The following is a 26,319-nucleotide window of genomic DNA, read 5'->3' on the forward strand; positions in this document are numbered from 1 at the left end:
GGGGGGGGGGGCACTCAGGTATGCTGCCGCGATGCCAGTCGGTGCGTCAATACAAACCTGACACCTCGAGGCAGAAGAACAACGGCCTCGAGTCAGTATGGAGATACACGATTTCACACCATGCATCCTGCGTTTTGCGCTTGGCTTCAAGCGGTCCAGAACCGTATGTCCCCGTCGCATCGAGATGACGCGACAACGCAGCCCTGAGGACGACACGATAAGACGCGACGCTTCTAGCTTGACGGTGGGCGTTGCTGCTCTCACCCACGGGTCTGTGGGCGGCGTGTAAGGCTACTATCTGCCTCGCCTTCGCAGCGTTGGCCGAGATTATCGGACGGTGTGTCGACTATTCGGCTTCTCCCCAACAGTCCCGCTGACTTCCCTAGCATACAAGAACGCCGTGGCACAACAGCGCGCGGATATTTGGGTGCCACGACAAAGTCATGCGACGGCGGATTTAGCACCCGGTCTGTGGGTCCATATGAAGGGGTGCACGGACCGTGCGGTTTGCTTCCCGGCATCAGATCCAGAGCAAACTGGCGCGCTCGCAGAGATCTTCTGTTGTCCAAATACAAGGGCGCGCTGCTCGGACCGAAAGTCTTCTTCTCGTGCGGTGGGAGAACGGGGGTGATATTGCGCTCCCGCGCAACCCCGCAGCGCCAGTCACTGATATGCATCGCGCGCAAGTATCCTGCTGTCTACTTAGCCAACCATGGAATCCCAGCACAAAGCCTCGAGGATGTAAACGGGTGCGACGTCCCAAGCCACCGTAAATTGATCACGGCCCCGGACTTGGACGTCGACGACACTCTAGAAGACAAGCCACACCGTATGATGCACGTTTCGGGGTTTGCGGGTTTACTAGCGCTAACGCCAAGGTTTGTGGGTCCTGGTTTGCCAATATACCCCATATGTATATCCTGCTCCAAGTTCTAAGTGCTCGCTAGCGCTTGCGGTCACGTTAATGAGTTCGCCTTTGCACGGGACGGTCAACACATAGTACGCGGGAGAATTCTGCCCAGCATGATAATTTAGGACGGGAGATACAGAGGATACAAGATACAAGATAGATATGCTGCACGCGCATGTCGTGCCGAGCGTCGAAGGAACGACACGACAGGGTGCATTCAGCACTCTGACCGAATCCAAGGAACACTCGAGCGTGCGGGTCAAACCAGTGACCCTGCTCGGATATTAGGAATTGTGTTCGTGCACAAGCGTCTGTACCTGCAGTGCATGCAGGCGTCAGACGCGAGTGTATCCACGAGGCGGGCCCTGGTTGCCCCGCTGGGTGAGATTACCGCGGCGCCTGGCGAAAGGCGACAAAAATGCTGTACGATGTCGTCAGCGCGCAATACTCGAGCAATCGCGGCCTGGGTGAAATCCATACCGACTGTGAACTGCACAAGTTGATCAAAGGTGTTCGCGCCTACATCGGTGGGAATTTGCCCAGCGGATGTGCCGGTGTGGTATGCCCTCGAAGTTACGGGGGCAGGAAGCGTACTAGGTGCGCCAAGTCCTGTAAAAACGTCGATGTGAGTTCGTTGCCAACTAGAAGGCGGGAGTTGCTAGTAGCTAACCTGCGTGAGCGCTAGGCGGGGACGTGAAGGTCGCCATAGAAGTTGCGTCTTGCATAGACTGATGTTGCGCCTGGCGGGCTTCGCCCACCATGCTCTGGATGAGGTCCCACATGGCGCGCTCAGTGGAGGCCTGCGTACGACGTACCAAGCATGAGGTCAGAGTCTCGGATAGTGCAGGTTTGTTCAGAACCCACCTTGAAGAACGCGTCGGCAGAGGCTACCACATTTTGGACGTGATCGTAATCCTTGGACAGCGGGGTTTTCCAGAGCGAGCACTTCTCCCAGAACGAGGTGTTCGTATCACGGACTTTGAGACGGCCGAACATCATCTTGATGCTAGGACGGCACAAGAGTGAGCGAAACCCTCAAGCTGAGAAGCAATAAAGGACTTACGCCTTGAGCCGAACGTGCATGAGTGCCACGGAGCCCTCGCCATGCTCCGCCTCAATGCGCCCGGCGGTAGCTGGCGTCAGGTTGTAGAGGACGGTGTCCCATGAGTTGATGATCGTCTCGAGCTCGGTCAGGCGGCGGCTGTACCCGCCCGGGCCGAGTCGTTTGGCAAACTCCACGGTACCCCATCCAGTGAGCATCCCGAGGCTGAACCGCACGATGGTGACCCCCGTCTCTACCAACGAGAGCGAGTTGACAGCATCCCCGACGGCTGCCCACTGGTTCGAAGCGGCTGCCATTGCGACGGTGAGTTGGAAATGGTGCAGGTGGAGGATAGACGGTGGTTTCTGGGGGAGTTAGAGATGCTGAGAGTCGGTACGGCGAACGGATGCGACAGATTCGACTGACTGGCCATACTCGCTGCCTGACCGGTACTGCATTTATATGTTCCGGTACAAGCCCTACGGTGGGAAGTGATCTTCAGGATTTGTCCCATGATAGGCAAGGTGGTGTTCCGGATGAACTGCAGACACGAGCATTATGTTTTTGCTTTTTTGGAGAAAACTAATGTGAGATGAGCGTTGGATGAATGGGACAGAGGAAGATCGTGAGGAGCGGCGATACTTGCAGGCGCTTAGAACCCCATCAAATGCCCGAGAACATGGAACCAAATACCTGAATTGGGCTGATGTTTGCAGGTTAGGGTTACGCCGCCTTTCTGTCACAAGTACACGCGTTAGCAGGGCTCTCAACCAGACCACCCCCGTCCTCCCCGCAGCCTCATCCCTGCCATATCCATCTCAGTTCTGCTGCCGCGTGGGCAATGGATGAATACTTTGGCTGCACCATAGAAAACCTCCGCTTGGGCGGACACGAAACTTATTGGCGAGACTTGTTTCCGTTCTTGGAGGCACACGGGTATACGCTACGTCCCCGCTATCATCCAGACTGGAAGCCTGTCTGGCCGCCTTCCCCCGATATTACCGTTGCTCAAACAGAGGATTGGATGGGCCTTCCGGTATGCGCTTCTTGCGACGTTCTCCACCCATATCCGGCTGAACACCAGAGTCTAGCTATACCGCAGCCGCATGATAGATGCGACGCGCATCTCGGACGGCAAGCTGGTGATGTTGAAGGCCGTTCAGGAGACATCCACAGAGCTGGACATATGCCGCTACTTCTCCTCAGGAAGTCTTCGTGATGACCCCCGCAATCGGTGTATCCCATTGTTGGAGGCTTTGTCGCATCCGAGCGACCCTGACGTTTGCATCATGGTCATGCCGTACTTGCGGAACATCGACCAGCCGCCGTTCGACACTGTTGAAGATATACTGGAGTGTGGCGAGCAATTACTCGATGTATGTTCTTTCGCCTCATATATGTGTCTCACTAACGTCGTATCGTAGGGGTTGTTGTTCATGCATGAGCACAATGTTGCTCACCGGTACGCTCCATCGTCTCCTCTCATAGTACATTATTTATTGAATACGAGCCGTAGTGACTGCGCATACGGCAACGTCATGATGGACGTCACCGCCATGTACCCGAAGGGATATCACCCTCTCCACTGGGAGATGCTGTCAGATACAGTAACTCCTGCGCCTACGCTTCCTCGCTCAAGCGTTCTGGTCACCTACTATTTTATCGACTTCGGTATCTCCACGCTTTTCTCTCCAGATGACGCGTCAAAGTTGGTCGTCGGTGTCAAAGGTCTGGAAGGCACCGTGCCGGAATTGTCGGAGACGGTTCCGTACGATCCGTTCAAGACGGACGTTTACATCCTCGGCGCTCTATTCCGCAAGGAATTCCTCGCTGTACGTCTTCTCTACCTCTCTACCTTTATTTCACTCCTGGTATTCACTGCAGACCCCTAGAAATTCTCGAACCTAGAAATGATTGCAACGCTGGTCGCGTCGATGACGGCGGAGGATCCGTCCGCACGCCCTAATGCTGCTGCGGCACTCGAGGCATGGAGGCTTATGCGCCAGCAAACTCCCATACGGCAACGACGCTGGAGGACGAAAGGGCGCGACGAGTCCCTGCTAGGCAGCATATTCCGCGACGCGCTGTTGCTGGTGAGTATACTCTGACCTCGGATTTTCTCAGTCCTGACGGCGCGCGGATAGCTGGGCTCGAATATCTGAGCGGCAGCTCCTCGGATCCTATCTGCATTCACCCGTGTGCGGGAGCATCGTGTTCCCTTCTCGCACAGTGCGTCGTGTGGGCATCGACGCGCCTATCCTGCGCCCATTATTTCGCGCGCACGAGTGTCCTTCTTTTGGGGTCACGCAGCGACGTGTTGCTCCCACGAGGCCTAGTTCGCGATCGTGTACACCCGCACCACTTGTACTATCATGCTTATCATGCCCGTGTCTCCATGCTGTGTCCGATTCCTCACGCTCTGAATATCTACTGTTGTACTCCCTGCTTTCTCAAGCTATCGAATACACCCACTTGATTCCTGTACACGGCCACCACGCCTTCAGCTTCTGGTCGCCTCGACTCGGAGTCCCTGACCAGAAGTTCGCCGCTCAGAGCTCAGCGTTCAGCGTTCGACCGAGCTTTGGTTGGGGCGCTCATCACGGACCACCGCCCACATATTCCGGCGGAGAGCCTCGAGGTGACATTCGGTCGTGCAGCACACTCGGGTTTCCATACGGCCGAGCACCGCGCAACACACACGGTGTGGTTCGGGAGTGCTTCGCTCGCCCGCACAGAATGCGCTGAAACGACGGACACGGCCGCCGACTTGTGGGTCCGTGTGAAGGGCATGCGAAGCACGCGTGGGGGGGGGCCAGGGCACGTCCGGCTACGGCCCTCAGGTTTGTGGATGCTCCTCGGCGTACTCGAGGCATCCATATATTGGACCCTAATCTTAGCAAGCGAGAGGTAGTTGTGGTCACACTGGCAGTTGCCTCGTGGACGCGGTTCGGTGCACGCTAGTCCGAGTCGCAGGCTACGGGGTATCCGTGAGCTTCAAAGAGCAGACACTTTTCAGCCCAGTAGTTTTCCACGTCCCTTAAGCGTTCAATGCTAGTCAAGTCTATATCTCTAAAGCGCAAATTGGTCGGAGGATGCATCTTGCAGTAGACGAAAGGGACGGAGTTGTGGACAAGCACAAGCACGAGGTTATTATTATATAGCTCATCCTAACGACGACCTGCGCTTCGGCAGCCTTGAGTCCAACGTCACCAGAGAGTAGAAAGACAAAAAGCGGTCGCGAGCGGCGAAGACAAGCCTGAGACGCTCAGGCTGCGCAGTGGCTGCGCCCGAGAACGTTCGTACTCCGAACTTGTCGGAGGCTTCTGGATCAGGCAGTTCGCCACACCGGATCGGACCGCACGTCGTGTAGACGCCCGTGCATGCCCTTGTCAGTGAACCAACAGTGAACAAGTTGTCTAGTTTCTTGTCTCTCCGCTATGTACATCTAGAACAAAACCTGAAATATCCACATAACATCTGAAGCTCTTGGGAAGCGGCCCTTTCAACAGGATCATCATTACTAAACTCCTCTTCTATGAGGAGCGCTATTGGATAGCTCACTACTGGCAAGAGCTTCTCGAGGGACCTCGCATAAGTACCCATTGTCAGAGGAAATGCGCCTGAACACAAACAACCACTGCGTTCCGCTCTTATATCATTGCAAATTACTACAGACTGCGCGTACCTCACGAAGCCGCCATGTAAATGGTCAGCGAACGTGGATGAACTTGAACTTGCCCAGCCCAGCGCAGACCAACGTCCAACCGAATGAACGAATCGGAGCTCGCTTTCGATCCCGACGGGGCGCGACCGCTCGCTATTCGGTCGCGTTGAGCACCGTAGAGAGAGAGCCGCGGGAGCCGCAGGCTCTCGGACATCGTGGAGAGGGCGGAAGGGGAACTGAACGCAAAGGCGGGGGTGGAGGGGCGGAAGCACAGGGGGGGATATCGGGAGGGGAATACAAGGTGGTCCGTGGTGCCGGGGCGGAGAGGGGGAGGGGTGGGGAGGTTCATGGAGCGTTCAGTCCATGGGGTGGAGGGGATGGACATGATATGTAACAGGGACATGGAGAACAGCAGACAAAGCGACATGTCCGTGAGATGAGATGGACGTGAACGGCATGTATGTGACGATGGAATGACACACTACCAACTACAAGATTAGCTCACATCCCTGCGGAAGGGCGGAGACCAGACAGACTCACCCAAAAACTTAGATATTCAAGACCCTTGACGCCGTTCTCCTCACTTGGAAGCCAAGGCCGGTGACGACACCCTGGTTACCTTGCTTCCGCTCCTCCTGACCTGAAAATGCGACGTCGTCAGCGCACTTCGCATCCGAGCGAGTTGAAAACGCGCCTGATACGAGGGATATGCTGTCGACGGCGTGCGGCATGCGTTCGCGGCGTGCCTACGCAGTGCTGCAGCGGCAGGAGAGGCGGCGGACTCTGTGGTTGGTGCAACCCGTTGCCCGCCACGCCGCGTGGTGTTCGTCCGTGGCGTCTTCGTGTGTTCACCAGCAGACTCGCCAGCATGTGGTGAGCATATATTCAGCTTGCGGTGTGGGGGCGCCGAGCGGCGCGGTTGGCAGACGTCGGTCTTGCGCGCGCGTCCAGACGTGAAGATGGTGTCGACGCCGCCGCGACCGCAGTTTTGCAGCGCATCGCGCACGACGTTGCGAGTACGCCATGATGGTATGAGCGCACATATTTCACGATTTTCGCAACGTATGCGGTGCGGAGGGGCGCGGGGGTTCGCGATTGGAAGCACGGGAAGCCTGTAAAGTGGGCATAGTCAGCGCAGTTCGCGTCGGGCGGGCCTGCGAACGCACCAGATTGATTGACATATGATCGCTTTCACGGTATGGTCGGTGACGCGCCGGCGCCGGCGCAAGCGCTGTGGCCCGAGAGCTCCTGAACGCGGGGCGAGTTCCGAGTGTTCGTGCTGTCCGCACTGCTATTTTCGTCTGTTCGACTAGCCCTGTCGCAGGGATGTCCAGGGGTGCACATACGCACTATTTGCGCCATAAGCGCGAGACATCGCGTGCGTTTGAAGGTGGGCGCGGACTGAGCGGGGGACGCTGTCAGCGCATTGCGCGCCGGGGGAGCCTGTAAACGCATCTGATTTACGTGTGCGAGTGCCTCTACGGCCGTGGTGTACGCGGACTCGCTGATGCGAGCTACGAGGCGGGAGAGCTCCTGAACGGAGTGCCAGAATGGGATGGCGGTGTTGCCCCAACCGGGGTTTTGCTTCGCGCCGTGCGAAACGGCGTTGCAGCCAAGTCCGGGCTATATGCGCGCACGATGGGCGCGGTGTACGGAGCCCAGTGGCGGTCGAGTGGAGACGGGCGAGAGAGCAGACAGGGGGAGCAGAGGTGGGGTGGGATCACTGATGTATGTACGCAGATGTACGCGAGGCCGCGGGAGGGTGCACGGAGGGGCGCCACACGTGGGCGCACAGCTAGGCTAGTCCCACACTGCCACTGCCCCCATTCCAGACACTCCGCCGGGCACGCTCCTCAGTCTGCGGAGGCCTTTCGATACGAGCAAAAAAGAGGGGACGGGACCAAGCGCCTTCGTGCCCCGACAGGCCTGCCGTGAAAATGCGAGGCAAAGGCGCCCCGGGCGGCCCAATCGACTGAGGACTGCAGGCTCCTCTACCGCAGCACAAGCTTAAGACTGGGCGGTCTCTCTCTGGCCAGCTGGAGATCTCTGCTTCACTGTGACGCATTGCCCTCAACGACTCGGAGACCATTCAATCGCTCCTAGACTGTATCTGCGAGGTACTACCCCGATATTCGACATGGGTCAACAGGCCAAAGATTCTCCTTCCGGACTTGGTGCCATCACCCCCAATGGCAAGCTCGTCTTCCTTCCTCTCGACTGTGTCTCCGTCAATGCATGGATCCTCGATGGTATATATTCTTCTAAACGCTGTGCACTGCTTGCTGAAGCTTGTCATTGTCATAGTGTCCGCACTCGTCGTGATCACCCAGAAATATCTTACCACTTTCTCGAGCGGCAGTCTCACCAATGCCCGTTATCTCTTTCCCATTCCCGAAGGCGCGTCTGTGTGCGCTTTCAAGATGGAGCTTACCAATGGTAGCGTCGTCTCCGGTGTTGTCAAAGACACGGAGAAGGCCAAGAAGGTATTCCAGGACGCGGTCTCCCAAGGCGAATGGGCTGGCCTCGCATACGAGATCACTGCTGACGGTGAGCTTACCTCGAGTCATAATGATTCCCAAAAACTTCAGGAACGTCGTGCTGATCTACTCGTCAGTGTTTGCAATCTCTGTCGGCGCCATCCCCGCCGGACAAGACGTCACGGTCAAGATCACTGTAAGCATATACTAATAACGTAGTCGCTGCGGCACCTAACCATGTTTGTCCTAGTATGCGACCACGGTTCCCGACGACGAATCCATCCTCCTCAACCAGATCCGCTTCGCTATTCCGACGTTCATTGGAAAGAAGCGATACGGGACTGCTCCTCCGGAACTGTCCCAAGGACGCTCCAGCGACGACTCCGCAACACTGTCGTTCAATGCGACCGTTCAGCTTACATCGAAGATCATCGGTATCACCTCTCCCTCCCACGAGATCGACGTCGAGCCTTCGACGAGGATCCAGTCGAGGCCGGCGCCACTCTACAGCACCACCGTCAAGCTTCGCAAGCCAGCCCCGTTCGACCGAGACCTAGTTATCTCTATCCAAGCGGAGAAACTGGACGCTCCGCGATGTGTAGCGGAGGTCGACGAGAAGGCCCGAACTGTGGCTCTGTCTTTGACCACGGTCCCTCGTTTTGGTGCTCCTACCGTAGAATCCCAGGAGTACGTGTTCCTCATCGACCGGAGCGGAAGTATGCGGGACGAGTATCGCATGGATTATGCGAAGGATGCGCTTCACCACCTCATCAAGAATCTCCCCACCTCCAACACGCTCTTCAACATCGTCTCTTTTGGCAGCAAGCACTCATCACTTTGGGGGGCGAGCATTGCATATGAGCGCCGGGCGGTACAGGAAGCGGTGAGCCCAAAACATGCAAGATCTGTGAGATATAAGCTGATGACTGGGCTTCGAAGGAGGTGTATATTGATGGCATGCGCTCCGACATGGGCGGCACTGAGATTAGCTCAGCTCTGGGTTGGATATTCAGAAATCGTCAGCAAAATACGCCCATGTCGGTGATTGTGTTGACAGACGGAGAGGTAATTGGTTTTATCCTCTATGCCACGGCGTCCCTGCCTAATCTGACCGCTCCCTCTCTAGGTATGGGAACCGGAGCAAGTCATCGCGCTCGTCGGCAGCGAGGTCAAAGGTGCTTCCCCTGACAGCCCTCTGCGCGTATTTACCCTCGGTATCGGTTCGGGCGCGTCTACTGTGTTATGCGAGGGCATCGCACGGGTCGGGAAAGGTGTGTGTTATATGACGACAACCAACGAGGAGATCAAAGAGCGCAGCAACAAGCTCCTCCAGGCTGCGCGCACGCTCTCGCACGGCTCTGCGTCTGGTATCACAATTGACTGGGGCTACCATTCCGTACCGCGCGCTCCAGCCCCGCCCGAGCTTGCGAAGCCTGTGCAGCCTCAGAAGGTGCTCGGTCTTTTCAGCAAGAAGCCTAAGCCGCCATCCGTGGTGAAGGCAGACGCAGAGCCAAAATTTGTCTTACCTCCTCTTCCGGCGGTGCTCCAGGCTCCACCCTGCATCCCGAACCTCTACCCGGGGAACCGATTCATTGTTTCCGCTATTCTGACGGATACTGTGGAGATCCCTCAAGTGGTCAAACTCTCTGGAGTACTGCCCGATGGTAGCGCGGTGCACCTGCCTCCGTTCAAGGTCGCATATACGATAGCAAATCCGGACGAGCGTCCGCCGCTCCTACACACGCTCGCTGCGCATCGCATCATCCGCACGCTCGAGGACGGAGATATCGGCGCGTTTGGTCTCAACGATGGCGGGAGCAATGACATGCACGATGAGATAGTGCAGACCGCCGTCGTGGAGTACGGGACGAAGTACTCACTTGCCACAAGGTTCACGTCGTTTGTGGCTGTGAGGGACCGAGCCAAGCGGCTCCAGCCACATTCAGAACGAACACTGCCTGCCAGTGAGTCCCTTACTCTCGACAGCCCAGCATATAACTAAGGGCTGAAAACTACTAGCTTCCACCTCCGCGCAGCGTCTAACGTTGAGTCACAACCTCACGTCAACAAGCGGAATCGTGACACTCTCACGAGAAACTCCGGCTCGTGAGTACATAACCAGTACGCCGAATTTAAAGGTGCGGGAAAAAGCTGAACAACAGAATACTAGCTCCTGCTCCTACGCGGCCTCCTGTGGTCCAACCCGAACGTGCCTACAGGGAAGAAGTGGCAACGTCGCCGTCCCGAGCACCAGCGAGAAGCATAGCAGCATGTCCCTCGCAGGGAACACCGTTGGCCCGGCCGCCGCCGTGTCCAGCTGCTTCCATCCGAAACATCCATACGCAGCCTCCTGTGGTCCAACCCGAACTTGCCTACGGGGAAGAAGTGGCAACATCGCCGTTCCGAGTACCAGCGAGAAGCATGGCGACATCTCCCTCGCAGGAAACACCGTCGACCCGGCAGTGTCCAGCTGCTTCCGTCCCAAACATCCCTACGCAGCCTCCTGCGTCGGCCTATACCGGACAGACATCCACGAAAAACATGGTAATGGCGCCGCCCTCACCGCCTCGAGAAACAGTGCCGCTTCGGGGAGCACCGCCTGAGGAATATTCACCCCCTTCCGCCTTTACCCAGTCCCCTGCATCAGCTCGCCCCGACTCGCCCATCCTCTCGAAGAGAGCTGCAGCACCGTCCCGATTCACGCGAGGGACTGCGCTACAGGCCTTACGAGGATCGCTGACCAGTGAGCGCTTGACTTGACTCTGCTATGCAAGGGCTGGGTCTGACTGAGATGCAGGAATGCCCGCCACCACCTTTATGTGGCACCCTGTGGCCAATCTCACTCTCATGGCCACGCCATACACAACAGTACCCTTCGATATCGATTCTGCCCCACAAGTCGCTCGTAAGTACGTTCCTTCGTATCACTTCATTCGCAGACAATTGAGAGGCAACATTATTAGCGCTAGTGTTGTTTAATCCGCCCAAGGAGAGGCTGGCGCGAGCAAGCCTCGAAAGTGAGAGTCCGGCGCCAAGCGTAGATGCTGGGCCGATCTTGGTAGCCGGGAGTGACCCCGTTTCCGCCATTGCACGCATCCAAGAATACGATGGCTCGGCCGTCCTCGACGACAAGTTGCTGGGCCTACTGCAGCGCGCAAACGACACCCTGACGCTTGACGAGATCAAGGACGCCATCCCGGCCTCCCTCCGCTCCGCAGGCGCCGCTGCTAACTGTCCCGACGTGGAGCACGTGTGGGCGACCGTGCTCATGGCGGCGTATATGTTTATCGCACTCCGTGGCCGCCGCTCGGTATGGGAAGGATTGTGGGACAAGGCGAAGCAGTATGCGTGTCGGGAGGCTCAGATCGACGCGGTCGAGTTCAACGATTTGGTGCAGAAGGCGATGGAACTGTTGCAGCAGTAGTTCTCGGAGATATCAGACATTGTACTAGTACGAAGCGCGGCTGACGGCCATCTTGTAACAGTAGTGTATATTTCACGATCGATGCAAGTATTTCGAAATACTGTGAGAACGGTTGCTGCAGCTTGGATAGCGCGCCGCAAGGGTACACATTTGTTATCACTGGATAGCCCGCTTTCTCTCATGCCCATTGCCACTGGAGGAGATGCATATAGACCTTAGAAACCACTGTGTGTTGCTCTTGGTGTGCTTCAGATCCCTATCGACTCCGCGTAAGTACTCTACGAAGCCGTCATGTTCATCATCTGCGGCTGTGGGTGGACAGGGATGAACTCGCCCAGCCCAGCGCATACCGACTGAATCGGAGCTCGCTTTCAGTTCCGACGGGGACCGCTCCGAGTATTCGGCCGCGAGGGACCCGCCGCACACAACCCGGGTGCGCCTCCGACTCGCCAGACAGCCCAGATCGATCGGAGGCTGCAACGCATGCCAGCCTCCCCGCCTCCCTCCAGTTACAAGTACCCCGCCGCGGCGCGTCGATCCCCCATTCGCGCTCTGTCCACCCCTACATCCCCCTTCCCTCCCTCAGCACCCGCATGAGCCACCACGCCGACAGGCAGGGGCCATCAAGACACGGGCTCTCCTCTGGCGTCAGCGATGTTCCCAGATTGCCAATGGGCAGGGCCGCTCCAAGCGTCGTCAGAGTACTGCATGCAAGCGGTCAGAAGCTCCTTAAGAACGAAGCGCATATCGAGTCGAAGGTGGGACGGTAGGTGTTTCTTTCCCCGAGGGAGGGACTTCGGTCCTGGCGCATACCTTTTCGTGGTCCTCAGGATAAGTACCTGCTCGCGCGCGGCCTTTCGGGGAAGCGCGTGTGTGGGGAAACCAAAATACGCTTTCTGTCGTTCGTGTCTTCTACGGGGAGCTTCTGTCCCCTAGTGCATATCGCTACCTCTATATTTCGCCTGAAGAATTACATTCTTGTTTGATAGGTCAGTCGCAGGTCACAAAAGTGGTCGGGTTCGACCACCGAGGAGCGTCTCCAGTGCCACCTGCGTGTTCTCCCGCTCGTCCTTAATGATCTGTGAGAACTGCTTGAAGTTGGGCTTGTCCGCAGTAGCTGGAGACACACACAGCACCCCACATCTGTCAATGTCACTTTCTTCGGTGCCGAAGAACGCGGCACCGTACCTTGCAGTTCGAACGCCGCGCTCTCGCTCGTCGTGATCTGCGCCCCCGCCTGGCGCATGCGCGCGAGGGCGATACCGACCTCGTCCTTGTTGCAGCTGGAGACGCCGACCGCAAGCACGTGTACGTCGTAGCCGCGCTCGAGGAGGTCCAGTGCTGTCTGCAGCACGCAGACGTGTGACTGCGGAGGAGAAGGCAAGGTTCAGCATGACAGATTTGAGAATCGAATGGCGCATGCAGCGGCGCATCCTTGCTCGTCAGATGTTACGCGCCAATATCGTACACGGTTTGATCGACCATGAACGAGGAATTGGGGTGAGAACCTTTGCTCTGACGAGCAAGAGATGCGCGCATGGCGGACCGCCGGCGGGATCGTCGGGAAACACGCGGGACGGCATTCCCATGCCAGAAAAGACGTGGGCGCGTACCTCGATGCCGAAGAGGACGACCGACTGGAGGTCGTGCTGCTGGAGCAGCGATAGCACGGGGGGGATCGCCATGGAGAAGGCAGACTTGGGGTGCGCGCCGAGGAAGAGGCTGCCGAGGGGTCTGGGGTCGAGTTCTGGCGCGGTCGGCCCTAAGGCTGCAGTACGTGGAGGGTGGTACATTGGTTAGTGGTGGTGGATGGCGCCGCTGAGCAGGTGTGGGGCCTCACCGCGCGGGTTCTGTTCTGTTATGAGAACGGGAACTTCGAGGAGCTGCGCATGTGTCAGTGCCGGTCTACTGGGTCAACCGTGCGCAGAGGTATGGACGAATCCGTTTGAAAAGGCCGAGTTCTGCTTGGAACCCCTCTGCTAGTTTAGAAGCCGCCGGACGACGCATGCCCGAAAGGAGAGGCGGCCGCAGGTGTGTGCGTGCGCGTTCGCGGTTCCATGATTTCGTACAAGAATGCGAGCACGCACAACGTTCTAAACATCTAACTTATGGCCGGATGGCACAGGGCTGGCTTGAACAATGTGTGCGCCCCCCTTCGGGCAAACCGGGGTTTCTACGAGTATCGTTTGGGAACCCGGGGTACCCAAGGTAACCCGGGTTTCCATATAGAATAACCCAGAGTGAATGTGCATACCTTTGCGACTCTAAACATCTTGCGCGCGGTCGCCACGACATGATCGTAGCCGAATATGACGGGTTCTAAGGCGCAGTGTGGATCAGAGGCTGTATCATTATGTACTGCGGCAATCCTCGGGGATCGACTTACTGAACTTTGTTTGGATGTCGCAGGCGAAGAAGACGGTACGACCTGGGATCAGTCTAGCGATCGCTCTAGTAGCCATGACAAGTCCAAGGAGCGATATGTAGTTGCACGGCGAGTAGTTTGTGTACAAGAGCGTCGAGATGACGCGAGGTTAAGAGGGAGCGGGGTAATTGCCTGCGGGACACCGATCGAGCGGGCCAAGCCCGGGTTGCGGGGCCGCCTAGGCCTGCTCTAGGAACTCCGGGACTGTGGCGTTGTGTAGCCTTTGCCTCCGCTGGGTGGCCGCGCGGGTGGCGTCGGGTACATGTCGGTGTCAGACGGAGCAGATGGCAACTGCAGCGTGCAGCGCGCCGACGTTCGCTGGGAGGGCGCGCATGGCGGGGGACGTGGAATTGATGTGTGCACGCCAGATGGGACGAGGTGGGAGCGGGAGGCATGTGTCAATTAAGGCGGCGCCACGTGGGGCGGGGATTGCCGGCGGGCGGGCAGCTGGTATTTGTGGGCGGGCTCCGGTTGGTTTTGTTCAGGCCCTGGCTTGCCATCTCACCCCCTCCGTCCGTCTGAGTCCTGGTCCAGCCCTTCCTTTGGTCCCTCACAATCCACTCCGGAACCGTCCTTCGTTTTGTACCAGATAACCCACAAAATCACATTGCATTGTCAACATGGACCACGCCCCAGTCGCGTTCGAGCTCGGCGTCGACGCCGAACGGATGAGAGTACGTTTTACGCGATCTTACCCGCCCATCCCGCTTCATCTTACCGAGCCACTCGGTTTGCTCTCGCTAGATGACCTCCTTCAGTTTTGGCAAGCCTCAGTCGCCTTCAGACGCTACGGCCCCCAAGCCCACCCGCCATTCCCGCTCTCACTCTCGCAACAGCTCCGTATCAACACCTATGCCTCTTGCCACACCAGCACCCTCCCACGCCTCTCTATCGTCCATCAGCGATTCGCCACCTCATTCACCAACAAGGACCTCAATCGGTGGCTCAAAGCGTAACTCGCACCATCGGCGACGCTCGTCGGTCTCTACGCGCCGTGAATCCGCAGATATGATGGGCGTCTCCCTGCCTACTCTCCCCCAGTCCATCTCAGAGGACAACATCAACCTTGGGGACAAAGACTCCGTTCGGCGCCGTGCCCTGTGGGCGCTGGAGGGGAAGCCAGATGCTGGACACTTTTCGGTGGAGATACCTGAATTGGATGCGCCTGAGGTGCCCAAGCGAAGCTTTGATTTTCGTGCGTATTTCCCACCGGCGTCATCGGTGTCCTTACTTAACCATTCCTCAGCTTCTAAGCCTTCGTTCCCGCCTGGTGTGGGAGCTGGTTTTGGCGGGGGACTGAACACCCTTATGGGAAGTAAGCGTGACTCTAAGTTCATGGCTTCCTCTCCTTCGAGCGAACTGCTCGGGACCTTGGTCGAGGAGGAAGAAGAGGAGGAGGAGGAAGGCGAAGATGTGCAGGAGATTTCCTCTAGCCCCGTGCAGGAATCGCCCATCGCTTCCCAGGTCGCATTCTCGGTGACCTCACCTTCCCCAGCTCCGGCCCGCCATCGGCCTGCGAGTCTCAACCTTCGCCCCTTGTCGCTTGCTTTGAGCACTTCCGTGCAAGCGTCGAACGGTGACCTCCCGACGCCGTCGCCTACCCCCAGCCCTCGCCCCGGTCTGAAGTCTTTGACTCTCCCCTCTGTGCAGAGCCTGTCTGGTCTTAGCAGCAACACCGCGGTCAACAAGCGGCAGTCACTCATCATGTCATCGCCAGACCCGACCTCTAACAGCTTCGGTCGGCGCCCTTCGCTCAATCTTTCCATGGACACCAGTGCTCCCGTCGCTCCTCAGCCAAGCCGTCGGAGCAGCATTGGCTACGTGTCGTCCGGTGATGCTCAACCCATGTCCTTGTACGGCCTCCCGACTCCGGAGATGACCCCTACGACCAGCGCGATCGACCGTCGGCGGTCTACGTCTACTTCCAGCACCAGCAGCTTTGACATGGACCACCTCCGTGGCCGTCCCCTCTCCACTTCCGAGCAGCATTTTTTATTCCAGGCTCACCAGACGCTCGTCCAGCGCATCACCGATCTCGAACGCGCTCTTAAGCGCTCTGTTCCCCGGTCGCGCCCCGTCTCGTGTGCCTCGGACGTTTCGTCGTCGTCGACGGCTCTGTCGGAGCCCTCTGACGAAATGCTGCAGCTCATCGCCGATCTCAAGGCGGAGCGGGACGAACTCAAGAGAGACGTCGATGGCTGGCGCAACCGCGTCGCGGACTTGGAGCACCAATCCGACGTCCACGCCAAGCGACTGGAGATTGAACGCCGTGATGCTTGGGTCGCCCGTCAGCGCTATGGACTGCTCGAGGTTGAAAAGTCTGCTCTCGAGAAGACTCTTTCGGAGAAGACTGCGCTGGCCGAGGAGACCCAGGCGCAGTACGACGCTGCCCAGCTTGACCTTCAAAAGTCTCAGAACGAGGTCGCTCGGTTGACCACTGAGGTTCAGCGCATGCGTGAGGTGGAAGATGAGTGCGCGCGGCTCCGGGAGGAAGTCCTTCAAGAGAGGAGGCAACGCGAGGAGATGGAGCGTGAGCTCGAGCACGCCGGCCTCCTCGATACCCCCCGCCCCTTCAGTGCTGCAGTCCCCACCACCGTCTCACGCACGATGATGTACGCCAAGAGCCGCGGCCTCGGCTTCCGCTCCATCGACTCGGAGAGTTCATTCACCGACGTCGACTCCGTGGACGACAACCGCGGCCCGGAGCTGAAGGCCGTTGAGGAGGTCGACGAGGATGACGATAACGAGAGCTTGTATGATGACGATGATAACGAACTGGCAGGGTATGAGGATGAAGACGAGAACGACGAGTACGCGTTCCCCACGACCTCGTCGTACGGCTCTGTCGCGGACTACTCCCGCAGCACCACGCCCCGGCTCTCTGGGGATTCGACTGGCTCTGCGCCTGCTCTGGTCAACAGCCGATCGCCTTCCGCGTCGCCCTCTCCGCTCCCCTCTCCCTCGGAGCCGACGCACGCGCGTCACGCTACCTTGTCCCGGGCGTGGTCCTTCCCTAAGGGTCCCGCCGCCGTTGCCATTCACCGCCAGCCCGAGGAGGTTGACCATTTCTTCGGGTGCTTGGAGGACGTCGACAACTCGCCCCCTTTAGACTCCAAGCTGCGCTCTGTCGAGAGTGGCAAGAATCTCTTCGCGCAGGCTTTGGTCGACTTCGAGGACGACCTGCCGCCGTTTGTCATCCCTGCGGATGTGGGCGAGGTTGTCGTCTCTCCCGAGATTCCGGCACCTCAGCACGTCCTCGACGTGGTCGTCGAAGAGGAGGAAGAGGAGGAAGAAGAAGAAGAAGAGTCACAGGATGACAGCCGTGATTGCGATGGCATTGCAGATGAGGAGTTCGTCGGCGAGGAGGACGAGGGCGGGATCAAGTTCGTTTTTGGCCCGCCTCCCTCCGAATACTGCGCAGAGGCCGACACGAGCACTCCCGACCTCACCATGTCGGCCACGCCCGAGTCAGTGAACAAGTCTGGCAATTTCTTCGAGCCCTTCGACGAAGATGATGCCGAGTCCAGCTTCACGTTCCCTCAATCCAAGTCTCAACGTAGCAGTCCCCTTCCCTCGGCTATTCCCCGTCTGAGGTCGCCATCTCCCTCTAAGTCATCGCTTCCTACCCCTTCGACCTCGACCTCCACACCCGCCAAGATCTCCCCACCCCCTCTTCCTCGTCTCATCACCTCGCCCTCCATCTTCTCAACCCCACCCCCCAAGCGGGCATCGACCATCCCCACGTTCATACCCCAGCCTCGTGCCTCCGCCCCTCAGACTCCCTCTCCTCCTTCCCTCGGCAAGGTCGCGTCGTTCATTCCGCAGCCGAAGCGCGCCGCCTCGTCCCCACGGCCGAGCGCCATCCCTGTCATGTCCCCTCCCACTTCCAGTAGGCTTCCGTCCCGCGCCTCGTTTGCGAGTATGTGTGTCTAATTTCACATCGTGCGGGCTGCCGTTTACAGCCGACGCCGTTTCTAGGTCCCCTCGCCCCCTCACATCCCGCCCTCCTGTCCCGGCTCCAGCTATGAAGACGCCCACTATTCCTTCCCCTCCCACCTCTATCTTCGCCGCCGACTCGTCGAAACCCTCGGAGTCCCAAGTTTCTTCCTCTGCCCCGACCTCGCCGTCGCTCATATCCCCTACGCTTGCGCGACTGTCGTTCCAGGCGCTCACGAACTTCATACCCGTCCCGTCGCTGCTGTGGTCCCCTCGCTCAGGAGGCGGATGCTTCGACGCCAGTGGGAGCGACTCGAGCATGTCCAGCTCTGGGTCTGCAAGCCATGTGCGCAGCGACTCTTCGTTCGTGAATGCGACTGCGACTGCCGTTGCGAAGCCCCAGGTGCCGCGGGAGCGCACGTTTGTCCCGAAGGAAAAGCAGCTTGAGAAACTCCGAGTTCGACTCGAGGAGGAGCGGAAGCAAGGTAGCCAAGGTGCCGTCACCGGCCTTGGCTTCCAAATGAGGAGAACGGCGTCAGGGGTCTTGAATATCTAAGTTATTGGGTAAGTCTGTCTGGCCTCCGCCCTTCCGCACGGCTGTGAGCTAACCTTTTAGTTGGTCTAGTGTGTCATTCCATCGTCACATACATGCCGTTCACGTCCATCTCATCTCACGGACATGTCGCTTTGTCTGCTGTTTTCCATATCCCTGTTACATATCATGCCCCTCCCCTCCACCCCATGGACTGAACGCTCCATGACCCTCTCCTCCCCCTCCCCTCCCCCGGCACTACGGACCACCCTTGTATTCCCCTCCGATATCCCCCCCTGTGCTTCTGCCCCTCCACCCCCGCCTTTGCGTTCAGTTCCCCTTCCCCCCTCTCCACGACGTCCGAGAGCCTGCGGCTCCCGAGGCTCTCTCTCTTGCCCTCCCGATGTGTGCCCCGCACGGGTTGCGGCCGGGCCGTGTACGACTACCCTCTTTATTGTTGCGCGTCTCCCTCCCCCACCTGCATCTTCGTTTGTTCGATACACCGATACACATGGTCGATGAAGTAGCCCTACCACTGCCACTGCTGCCGTCCCACCGCGCACGCCCCCTGTTCGTCGGTAGACACAGGCTGCACGCTGCTGCTCATCCTCCTGGTGCTGCGCCAGGGCGCATGACCCCGTTATGCTTTTTCTGTTATGATTCTTACATGGTTATATGGTAACGTTTCTCACTCGCGGCTGCTGAGACTGCTGGTTGAGATGTGAAGACGTTTGAGGGCGGGATGTGGCATTCCGATTGAGTCCACCAAGCACACCTGGCCCACGCAATTTCTCCTCAAGCTTCGAACCACGCTGCACAGCTTTCAGGATCAATGCGCGTTCATGCATCGGCGAGCATCTCGTCTGACCCACTTCGTTCGAGCATTACACAAGACTATCATGACATTAACCAGCGGCATACATGAAATGGGGTACGCAGACTGTCATACAGCGCTATGCAACCAGGCGAAGCCTATAAGCTTGGTCCAGGTTGATTGCAGTGGTCAGCCACCGCAGGGTACACGTCGCGCACACCACAGTGCACAGACCGGACCCCGCTCCCAAGGAAAGCAAACAAAAGAAAAACGCATTTTGGTTTCCCCACCCGCGCGCAGCCCTAAAGGGCCGCGCACAAGCAGGTACTTATCCCGAGGACCACGAAAAGGTATGCGCCAGGACCAAAGTCCCTCCCTCGGGGAAAGAAACACTCACCGTCCCACCTTCGACTCAATATGCGCTTAAGTCTTGAGGAGCTTCTGACCGCTTGCTTGCAGTACTCTGACGACGCTTGAAGCGGCCCTGCCCATCGGCAATTGGGAACATCGCTGACGCCAGGATAGAGCCCGTGTCTTGAAGGCCCCTGCCTGTCGGCGTGGTGACTCATAGCGGGTGCTGGGGGGGGAAGGGGGGATGGAGGGGGGAACAGAGCGCGAATGGGGGATCGACACGTCGCGGCGGGGTACTTATCCAAGGGAGGCTGGCTGGAGGCTGATATCCGCTGCAGCCTGTGATCTATTTGTGTACGCGTGAGGGGGACCCTCAGCGGCGAATCCAACCTGGGCACGGTCATCGCGGCCGAGCAGCACCCTCGCGCCCAGTCCAAACCGAAAGCACGCTCCAATTCGCTCGTTCAAGTTCGAGTAAATATCCAAAAATACTTGCAGATTAACACGGTCGAGGTCCAACGAAACCCGCCACCAATTGAGCAATACCCCACGAATACAAAACATTGTGCACGTACTCAAATCCCCCGTGACGTTCCTAGTGAATTCGGTCGCGCACGCGCCCCGAAGACTACACCGTGACCTCCGGCTGTCCGGGGTAGACGGGTTCTGACGCCGCTGGACGGATGTCCTGAGGCTTGCTAATCATTTTTGCGGAGTCCCATGGTATTGCCGCAGGATAGTCGATCCACGCACGTCCACCGGCTTGTTGCAGAGCGGCCTTCTCGCTTGTCGACGCGGCACTGAAAGGCGGATACGTGGTGGGGTCGTCGGGGTTCTGTACATGCCCGGAAGAGTACTAGTAAGTATTAAACGTCCCATTCGTGCGGCTGCGGCCAATACGCACGTATAACCTCGCCGCGGACGTGAGCGCAACGTCGTCGAAGCCACATTCTTTGAGCGGAACGCTTGGAGCGGCCGCCGCATTCCTTATAGCTCGTCGTCTGCGGCAACTGGCCCGGATGAGGAAGAAGAGGGCGGCCGCGATTGCTATCACACCAATGGTCCCACCGACGGCGGCGCCGACGATAACGCCTACGCTCGGCCCTAGGGACTCGGACCCGAATTGCTCGCCGTAGTACGGCGAGAACCCGTTGCCCGAGGGCGTCGGATATAATGCGTCATAAAAGCCAGACACGGTCGCATCCGGTTGATCTGTGTATGTTTAATTGGTATACCTAAACTTATTTGAGTGGGTAAAGGGCACTTACTTTCCGACGCTATAGTCTTTGCCTCAGATATGTCGAGGCGGCCGGTTTGCTGGGCGCGACAGATACGTTTGAAGCTGTCAATTTAGGGCAAGTTTGGTTGGCTCACTTGGACATCGAGGTAAGCCCAGCGTGGCACAGACGTGTTAGGCGATATTCTCTCGGGATAGCTGCGTTCATGAACGGACAGTTAGCATAATGGCACAGACGTCGGACTCAGTGTCTTTGGCAGGAGTTCCCCTTACTCTTCAGTGAATGTAGTAGTGCAGTTTTCTGCGACTATGTACCAGCTACACAATCGAAGGGCCTGCCGTCAATTCAACGGTTGGCAGTCTGACAACAGGATGTGGAGACTCAACGGCAAGATGGCAAGTTCTGCGCCTTGGCAGGTAGCGCAAGCGTACAGCATCGAAAACGTCACCGTACTACAGACGCATGCACTGCTTTCCAAAGAGGTACCGTCGAAGTTGTATAATGAGGTTGAGTCCTTGAGCGCAGGGACAAAGCCGCCTAACAAACTTGTGGTGTTAGCAATACGAAAGGGCGTTCGAAGAAGGTTATGCAATGAGACGCGATGGTCTCACCCGATCCAGTGGTACTGCAGGGCGAAAGAAGGTATGCTGCAACCAGGCAGGGAGACTGCCCTTCCTCATTATGCATCTGCAGGCGCAGGCGCCCCAATAAAGCAGGTAAACATTAGCACAGGGACCGAGTGTGTTGTTTGCTTACCCATTCCAAGTATGACGGGAAGCACGTAGCGTTGGTAGTGGCCTGCGCGGATGCCCCAATGTGAACTAGCTGGAGTTGCGCAAAGACAGCCAGCGAAGATACGAATATAATCAACCTTTGCATGGTAGCTGAGAGTGAGCGGGCTGTGGAGTGAATGCGGAGCTCTTGAGCGATACAAATGAATAGCGTATATGAGCCCGAGGAGTGCGCGCTCGATAATTTGATGATCTCCAGCTACACAGGCTTAACGCTGCGCTGCCAGACGTCGGTAAGAAAGCACGAAGGTGCCGGAAACACCCGATGGGATCGGATCCAGGAATCCAACAGCAAGCGCGGTAGACGCGGTATTTGAGGCTTCTGGAATGAGCGGCGGTGACTATGCAACAGACGCAGCCGTGACTCACGAACTTTTTCGCTGTGCATTTCAGCATCGCGTGTGCTGCGATCGTGTGGCGTGTACAAATCAGTTAGTAGGAGCTAGTAGGCAACACAATCTGGTCACTGGGGCGCAAATAAGTGCTTACATCCGCACATAGAGCGTCGGTACTTACAATCCCCTGTCCCATCCAAGGTGTGCCTCGTCTTGGAAGCACGCCGGCAGCTGGAGAAGAACCTGTGCATCGAACTAGACCAAGATGCACGGCGTCTTGCTCGAGGCTAACAATTGCTGCTGCCTTTGACCTCCTGCAGTACCCCTGATAGCCGGACACTGTCATAACCATGCAAGCAAAAGCCGCACGAATTCCAACGCAGTGGTATTTCGAGTGATCTATCAAATGAAAGAAGCCGGTGAAACGATGCAAGAAGCGTCAGCACAAGCGGCTCGGTAAAAGGTCGTCAATGGAAAACGTACACGTGTGCGTTCAAAAAGAATGCGGCGGTCCCATACTGGTGATAGATGGATTAGCGCAGTGAAGGTTCGAGGGTCATCTCGGCAGCACCCACGGCGATTGCTATGTCAGTGACAGATCGTGATATCAACGACTGAGCGCAGCACGGATCGGAGAAGAGGCCACGACAAAAGGCCTGATGTACGCTGCCGGCTTTTCTCGGCTCTGACTAGTACTGGGTTGTCATGGTTGGCAAAATTGGCGCGCGTTACAAGCCTTGTAGGCACAGCGGATGAATAAAACTTGGAGCGGTTCTCGCACACCGACAGTGATGGGTTTCGGGACCTAACATGGTGTTGCGTTAGTGATACCGCTTTCCAGTGGATGGAGAATATTTCCCAAACATGCTACCACCTTCGACGCCGAGAACGAGCACCTTCCGACGACGATTACAGCTCCGAAATTTCCGCATATAAGGTCTTCGTCACGGCTGGTCGAGCCTTTGGAGGCACCCCAGCTTGTATAGGGCCCCGCTGCGTAGCCACGGAATAGTCGAGCCTCACACGTCCCGCACGTCCCTCAAGTTGGAGGGCGGCTCTATCGCCCGTTTTGGCGACGAAAGAAGGTTGTGTAGTTGGGTCTGCGGGGTTCTGTAGTGCGTGAATCAATCAATCAGCATCGACCGTCTTGTACAAGATAGCAAGCAGTGCGCACGTTCGGCATCACTGCGGTCTGTTTGCGGCGCACAACGTCGTCAAAGCATTCTTCCCGAGAAGCACTTGGGCCATTCTCTGCCATAGCTTGTCGTCTGCGGCGACTATCCCGACTGAGGAGGTATAAAACGATCCCGAGCACGATGACCGCGACGGACCCGCCGACTATGCCGGCGATAGCTTTTGCTCCCAGATGCAGAGAGGTGATTGCCAATTCTTCGCCATCATATCTTGGCGAGAGCACGTTATCTGTCGACGTTGTAGAGGCGCTTGCGCGGTAGAAGCTGGCATCGGGTTCTTTTGTGAAAGTGCAGTTGAGACACGAGGATCTGCCTACTTGAACAAGGGACTTACGTTGCAGCGCGACCTCCTGTATCTCAAATACGTGGAGGCAGACGGATTTCTGCGTGCGATAGATGAGGATGGGGAGGGGGCGTTGAGGAGTTCTATCCCCTCACCAAGAAATCGAGGTAGGCCCAAGTGGATATGGATGTGTTGGTCGACGTTTTCTCGAAGTGGCTATGTACGGTAATAAGTGAGTAGTGGGAGGGCGCTGGCAGGATATGACCTCACCTGTCAACGAATGCATTCTCCGCGACGTGGTGTTCGGCGTGCAGCAACACATATAGAGACCAGCTCAAGTTGCGCGAAGATGGCGAGCGCAGACATGGTGAGTATCAACCTCTCCATATCGGGTCTGGAAAAAATACGTGAAGTGGTCAGGAATGCTCGAGCGAGCCGCAAGGATGAACTATATGAGCTGCGGCTACACAGGTTTAATACTACGCTACCAACCGCTGGTGAGAGAGGAAGAGGATCCCCCGGCGTGACCGGATCCCGAGAAGCTAGCAGCGGAAAAGAAAGAAGTCTTCTCTGGTGGATACTGAGCATCTAAGAAACGTACCTGCGATTGCGGGAAGGCCTGGAGAATGTGGACGTGTGTGAGTTGGTTGTGACGAGCGCGAGAATAGACATGGCCCACAGCGATCGAAGGATTGTTTGAGCTTGATAGTTGAGAAATTCGTCCCCGTAAATGCCAATTGCAGCGGCATGCGGTGACATGTCGAGCATTCTGTCAGCAAAACGCTATGAGCTCCAGTAAAATAATCAGAATGCGAGAAAACCCGCAATACCGACACAAGTTTAGAAAGGGATCCTCATACTTGGCAATGCATAGTGGGAGTGTGGGAGATCTCCGGGTAGTTTTCGGATACTGCGGAGGGTGCAATAGTACGGAATTTACGATAGAAGCGGATGCCGCAGTACGAGACGAGTCAACGTCGAGGAAGCTCGAGGGTACTTCGGTGCTTCAACAGGCGCAGTGATACGCAGATGGTAACAATCGAAATGGGAAGCCATTGCTATCAATGCAATAGCAATTTATTTCACTTGATGACCGGAAGTGTACAGCTGTAAGACATAGAACAGCTTAGCGAAGGAAGATACAAGGCACATGAAAACTCAGCGACCATTCTCAATGTCACCGCCTGTCTCTCAACATGACTTAGGAATTCGTCCCTCGCGTCCTGAATGCACAATTATGAAAGAGGTTGCATGCATATCTCCGCAGTGTGTGAATCCAGATGACCATTCCGGTTACTGCTCGGCCGCAGGCTGGCCTAGTGAGCGCCGACAACTCTCAATGAGCACTCACAGCCAGCGGCATCCGTCGTAGCGCGTCTTGTTTCCCTGCGTATGCTTTCTGACAGGAAAGGTTCATATGAGGGCTGGGGATGAAAAGAACGTGGCAGTCGCAATTGGCGATGAGGAGTGTACAAGGCCAAGGTAGTAAGCGGTTGTTTGGCAAGAGCCTTAGAAATAAACAAACTCACGTGGGAACGGCCCGCGCCCTTACGTCCAGACTCGGCTGCTTCAACCTCTTGTGGCAACAGCACTTTCGGCACTCTTCCTCATCGCTCTCTCGCTGGTTCTCTCAGCACACTCTCAGCACTACGCCCGCAGCTGTATATTCTTGCACAATTTCCCTCAGCTCTTCCAACCATGTTCGGAACCTTGATCCACTGGGGTATCGACGCGGCCCTGCTCAGTGCCTTTCTCGCTGGGATCAGGAGGACAACGGGCCTGACGTGAGTGTTGCCGTCTATCGAACTCCACCACTTTCTAAGAGGCAGGGCACACTACAGGCCGAAGCTCTCTGATGTTCCCAACAAAGACATTCGCCGTGAGTACATACTCAAGACTCGCCTCTGTCCGTCCGACGATCTAACATGCATGTGATTGAACAGAGGTGCTGCGGTCCTACCTCGAGTTCGGTAAGTCGGATCAGCCCTACACGTCGATACGACGTGGACGTTCTCACTCTTTCATAGGAGAATACCTGTTTGACTTCGCAGTGGTGATCTTCGGGGTACGTTTCTGTCATCTTCCTCCGTGAGAGTCGGAGTAACCATGGTTCGTGTTCAGCGGTCCTCCTCATTTGAGAGAAGGTCTTGAGCGACACCACTTTCGTTTCCCATTCATCCTGAACCTTGTGAGTCAAGCTGCACCTGCCTACATCCTCGTTACCAACACCATCCGCCGGTCCCAGTCTTTCATTTCCGACGTCATATAATGCCACACGACCTGTCTCGCACGCTTCTCGCAGTTTTGTGGAATATCTATGGTTAGGGTATATGCACCCCGTGTACAAGTACGTCCGCGCCAGTCCGTGGTAAATAATAGGGAGCACTGGGCTGCCCGCTCGATCACCCGAGGAAGTTGTACACGAAGAAGTGTAGTACGATCGAGCCAAGAGCGAAGTCCGCGAACGCCCTGCAATTGCGGTACGGTTACGATCATGCTAGCAGGGGTTTGACAGTGGGTGCACGCACCTTTCTGGAGAGACTTCTTTGAACTCGTTCTTGTTCGCGGGGTTCACCTGCGCGCGGAGGGATGCAGCCAGAACGAACTGGCCGACGCAGCTCGAGAAACTGTGGGACATGGTTGAGGACAAGTGTGCCAATGTGGACTGCCGAGACGTACCCAGCCAAAAATGCGTTGAAGGGGAAGTTGGTGACGAGGATGCAGTAGAGGAATTGTATGATGCCCGAGAGCATGAGGAAGACCAGGAACGCGTCAATGGTCTTGAGGCGCGTCGAGGTCGTCTCGTTGTAGGCGTTCCACAGGGTCAAGACGGGGCTCTGCTGCGAGCTCGCCGCGGCCGGCTTCGCCTGGGATGCGGTCTTCGACGGGGCCATTTTGTGCGAG

The 26,319-nt window shown here is 57.2% G+C and overlaps 8 protein-coding genes across 8 annotated transcripts; 4 read left to right on the forward strand and 4 right to left on the reverse strand.

The window, feature by feature from the left end:
- Nucleotides 1-1,245: 1,245 nt before the first annotated feature.
- On the reverse strand, nucleotides 1,246-2,269 carry TRAVEDRAFT_70310 (uncharacterized protein; the record flags this gene model as incomplete). The annotated part of the gene is made up of 5 exons (XM_008037632.1): nucleotides 1,246-1,331; nucleotides 1,391-1,519; nucleotides 1,581-1,710; nucleotides 1,775-1,916; nucleotides 1,974-2,269. The coding sequence occupies 5 exons, from the start codon at nucleotides 2,267-2,269 to the stop codon at nucleotides 1,246-1,248; spliced, it is 783 nt and encodes a 260-aa protein (XP_008035823.1).
- Nucleotides 2,270-2,793: 524 nt separating this feature from the next.
- On the forward strand, nucleotides 2,794-4,408 carry TRAVEDRAFT_70311 (uncharacterized protein; the record flags this gene model as incomplete). Its single annotated transcript, XM_008037633.1, has 6 exons — nucleotides 2,794-2,988; nucleotides 3,044-3,328; nucleotides 3,377-3,414; nucleotides 3,463-3,784; nucleotides 3,845-4,045; nucleotides 4,097-4,408. The coding sequence occupies 6 exons, from the start codon at nucleotides 2,794-2,796 to the stop codon at nucleotides 4,112-4,114; spliced, it is 1,059 nt and encodes a 352-aa protein (XP_008035824.1). The 3' UTR covers nucleotides 4,115-4,408.
- Nucleotides 4,409-7,862: 3,454 nt separating this feature from the next.
- On the forward strand, nucleotides 7,863-10,095 carry TRAVEDRAFT_117138 (uncharacterized protein; the record flags this gene model as incomplete). The annotated part of the gene is made up of 6 exons (XM_008037634.1): nucleotides 7,863-8,163; nucleotides 8,231-8,289; nucleotides 8,344-8,976; nucleotides 9,033-9,158; nucleotides 9,220-9,489; nucleotides 9,574-10,095. The coding sequence occupies 6 exons, from the start codon at nucleotides 7,863-7,865 to the stop codon at nucleotides 10,093-10,095; spliced, it is 1,911 nt and encodes a 636-aa protein (XP_008035825.1).
- A 2,282-nt stretch (nucleotides 10,096-12,377) lies between these two features.
- TRAVEDRAFT_63578 (Isochorismatase hydrolase) lies at nucleotides 12,378-13,997 on the reverse strand. The gene is made up of 6 exons (XM_008037635.1): nucleotides 13,904-13,997; nucleotides 13,772-13,836; nucleotides 13,358-13,400; nucleotides 13,131-13,285; nucleotides 12,706-12,883; nucleotides 12,378-12,634 (listed from the first exon to the last, which is right to left on the reverse strand). The coding sequence occupies exons 1-6, from the start codon at nucleotides 13,977-13,979 to the stop codon at nucleotides 12,519-12,521; spliced, it is 633 nt and encodes a 210-aa protein (XP_008035826.1). The 5' UTR covers nucleotides 13,980-13,997; the 3' UTR covers nucleotides 12,378-12,518.
- Nucleotides 13,998-14,451: 454 nt separating this feature from the next.
- TRAVEDRAFT_27496 (uncharacterized protein) lies at nucleotides 14,452-18,976 on the forward strand. Its single transcript, XM_008036680.1, has 5 exons — nucleotides 14,452-14,616; nucleotides 14,687-15,137; nucleotides 15,189-17,861; nucleotides 17,921-18,442; nucleotides 18,504-18,976. The coding sequence occupies exons 1-4, from the start codon at nucleotides 14,563-14,565 to the stop codon at nucleotides 17,968-17,970; spliced, it is 3,228 nt and encodes a 1,075-aa protein (XP_008034871.1). The 5' UTR covers nucleotides 14,452-14,562; the 3' UTR covers nucleotides 17,971-18,442; nucleotides 18,504-18,976.
- Nucleotides 18,977-20,203: 1,227 nt separating this feature from the next.
- On the reverse strand, nucleotides 20,204-24,174 carry TRAVEDRAFT_44965 (uncharacterized protein; the record flags this gene model as incomplete). Its single annotated transcript, XM_008036903.1, has 9 exons — nucleotides 20,204-20,410; nucleotides 20,480-20,787; nucleotides 20,844-20,892; nucleotides 20,950-21,010; nucleotides 22,963-23,039; nucleotides 23,114-23,409; nucleotides 23,467-23,515; nucleotides 23,571-23,631; nucleotides 24,017-24,174. The coding sequence occupies 9 exons, from the start codon at nucleotides 24,172-24,174 to the stop codon at nucleotides 20,204-20,206; spliced, it is 1,266 nt and encodes a 421-aa protein (XP_008035094.1).
- A 939-nt stretch (nucleotides 24,175-25,113) lies between these two features.
- Nucleotides 25,114-25,566, forward strand: TRAVEDRAFT_116086 (DUF1748-domain-containing protein; the record flags this gene model as incomplete). Its single annotated transcript, XM_008037636.1, has 5 exons — nucleotides 25,114-25,199; nucleotides 25,257-25,294; nucleotides 25,359-25,385; nucleotides 25,443-25,480; nucleotides 25,537-25,566. The coding sequence occupies 5 exons, from the start codon at nucleotides 25,114-25,116 to the stop codon at nucleotides 25,564-25,566; spliced, it is 219 nt and encodes a 72-aa protein (XP_008035827.1).
- A 251-nt stretch (nucleotides 25,567-25,817) lies between these two features.
- TRAVEDRAFT_35527 (defender against cell death 1) lies at nucleotides 25,818-26,309 on the reverse strand (the record flags this gene model as incomplete). Its single annotated transcript, XM_008036749.1, has 3 exons — nucleotides 25,818-25,884; nucleotides 25,944-26,042; nucleotides 26,095-26,309. 3 exons carry the CDS (start codon nucleotides 26,307-26,309, stop codon nucleotides 25,818-25,820), a joined length of 381 nt encoding a protein of 126 aa, XP_008034940.1.
- Nucleotides 26,310-26,319: the final 10 nt, after the last annotated feature.

This window comes from Trametes versicolor (assembly GCF_000271585.1).
Source record: "Trametes versicolor FP-101664 SS1 unplaced genomic scaffold TRAVEscaffold_3, whole genome shotgun sequence".
NCBI lineage: Eukaryota > Fungi > Basidiomycota > Agaricomycetes > Polyporales > Polyporaceae > Trametes > Trametes versicolor.

Coding starts and splice junctions, on each gene's coding strand:
- TRAVEDRAFT_63578 (XM_008037635.1), bottom strand. CDS start 13,979: ATGGCTACTAGAGCGATCGCTAGACTGATCCCAGGTCGTACCGTCTTC. Junction 13,837..13,903: donor CGACATCCAAACAAAGTTCA/GTAAGTCGATCC, acceptor ACTGCGCCTTAG/AACCCGTCATATTCGGCTAC. Junction 13,286..13,357: donor AACAGAACAGAACCCGCGCG/GTGAGGCCCCAC, acceptor CACGTACTGCAG/CCTTAGGGCCGACCGCGCCA.
- TRAVEDRAFT_27496 (XM_008036680.1), top strand. CDS start 14,563: ATGGACCACGCCCCAGTCGCGTTCGAGCTCGGCGTCGACGCCGAACGG. Junction 14,617..14,686: donor TCGACGCCGAACGGATGAGA/GTACGTTTTACG, acceptor TGCTCTCGCTAG/ATGACCTCCTTCAGTTTTGG. Junction 15,138..15,188: donor CAAGCGAAGCTTTGATTTTC/GTGCGTATTTCC, acceptor ACCATTCCTCAG/CTTCTAAGCCTTCGTTCCCG.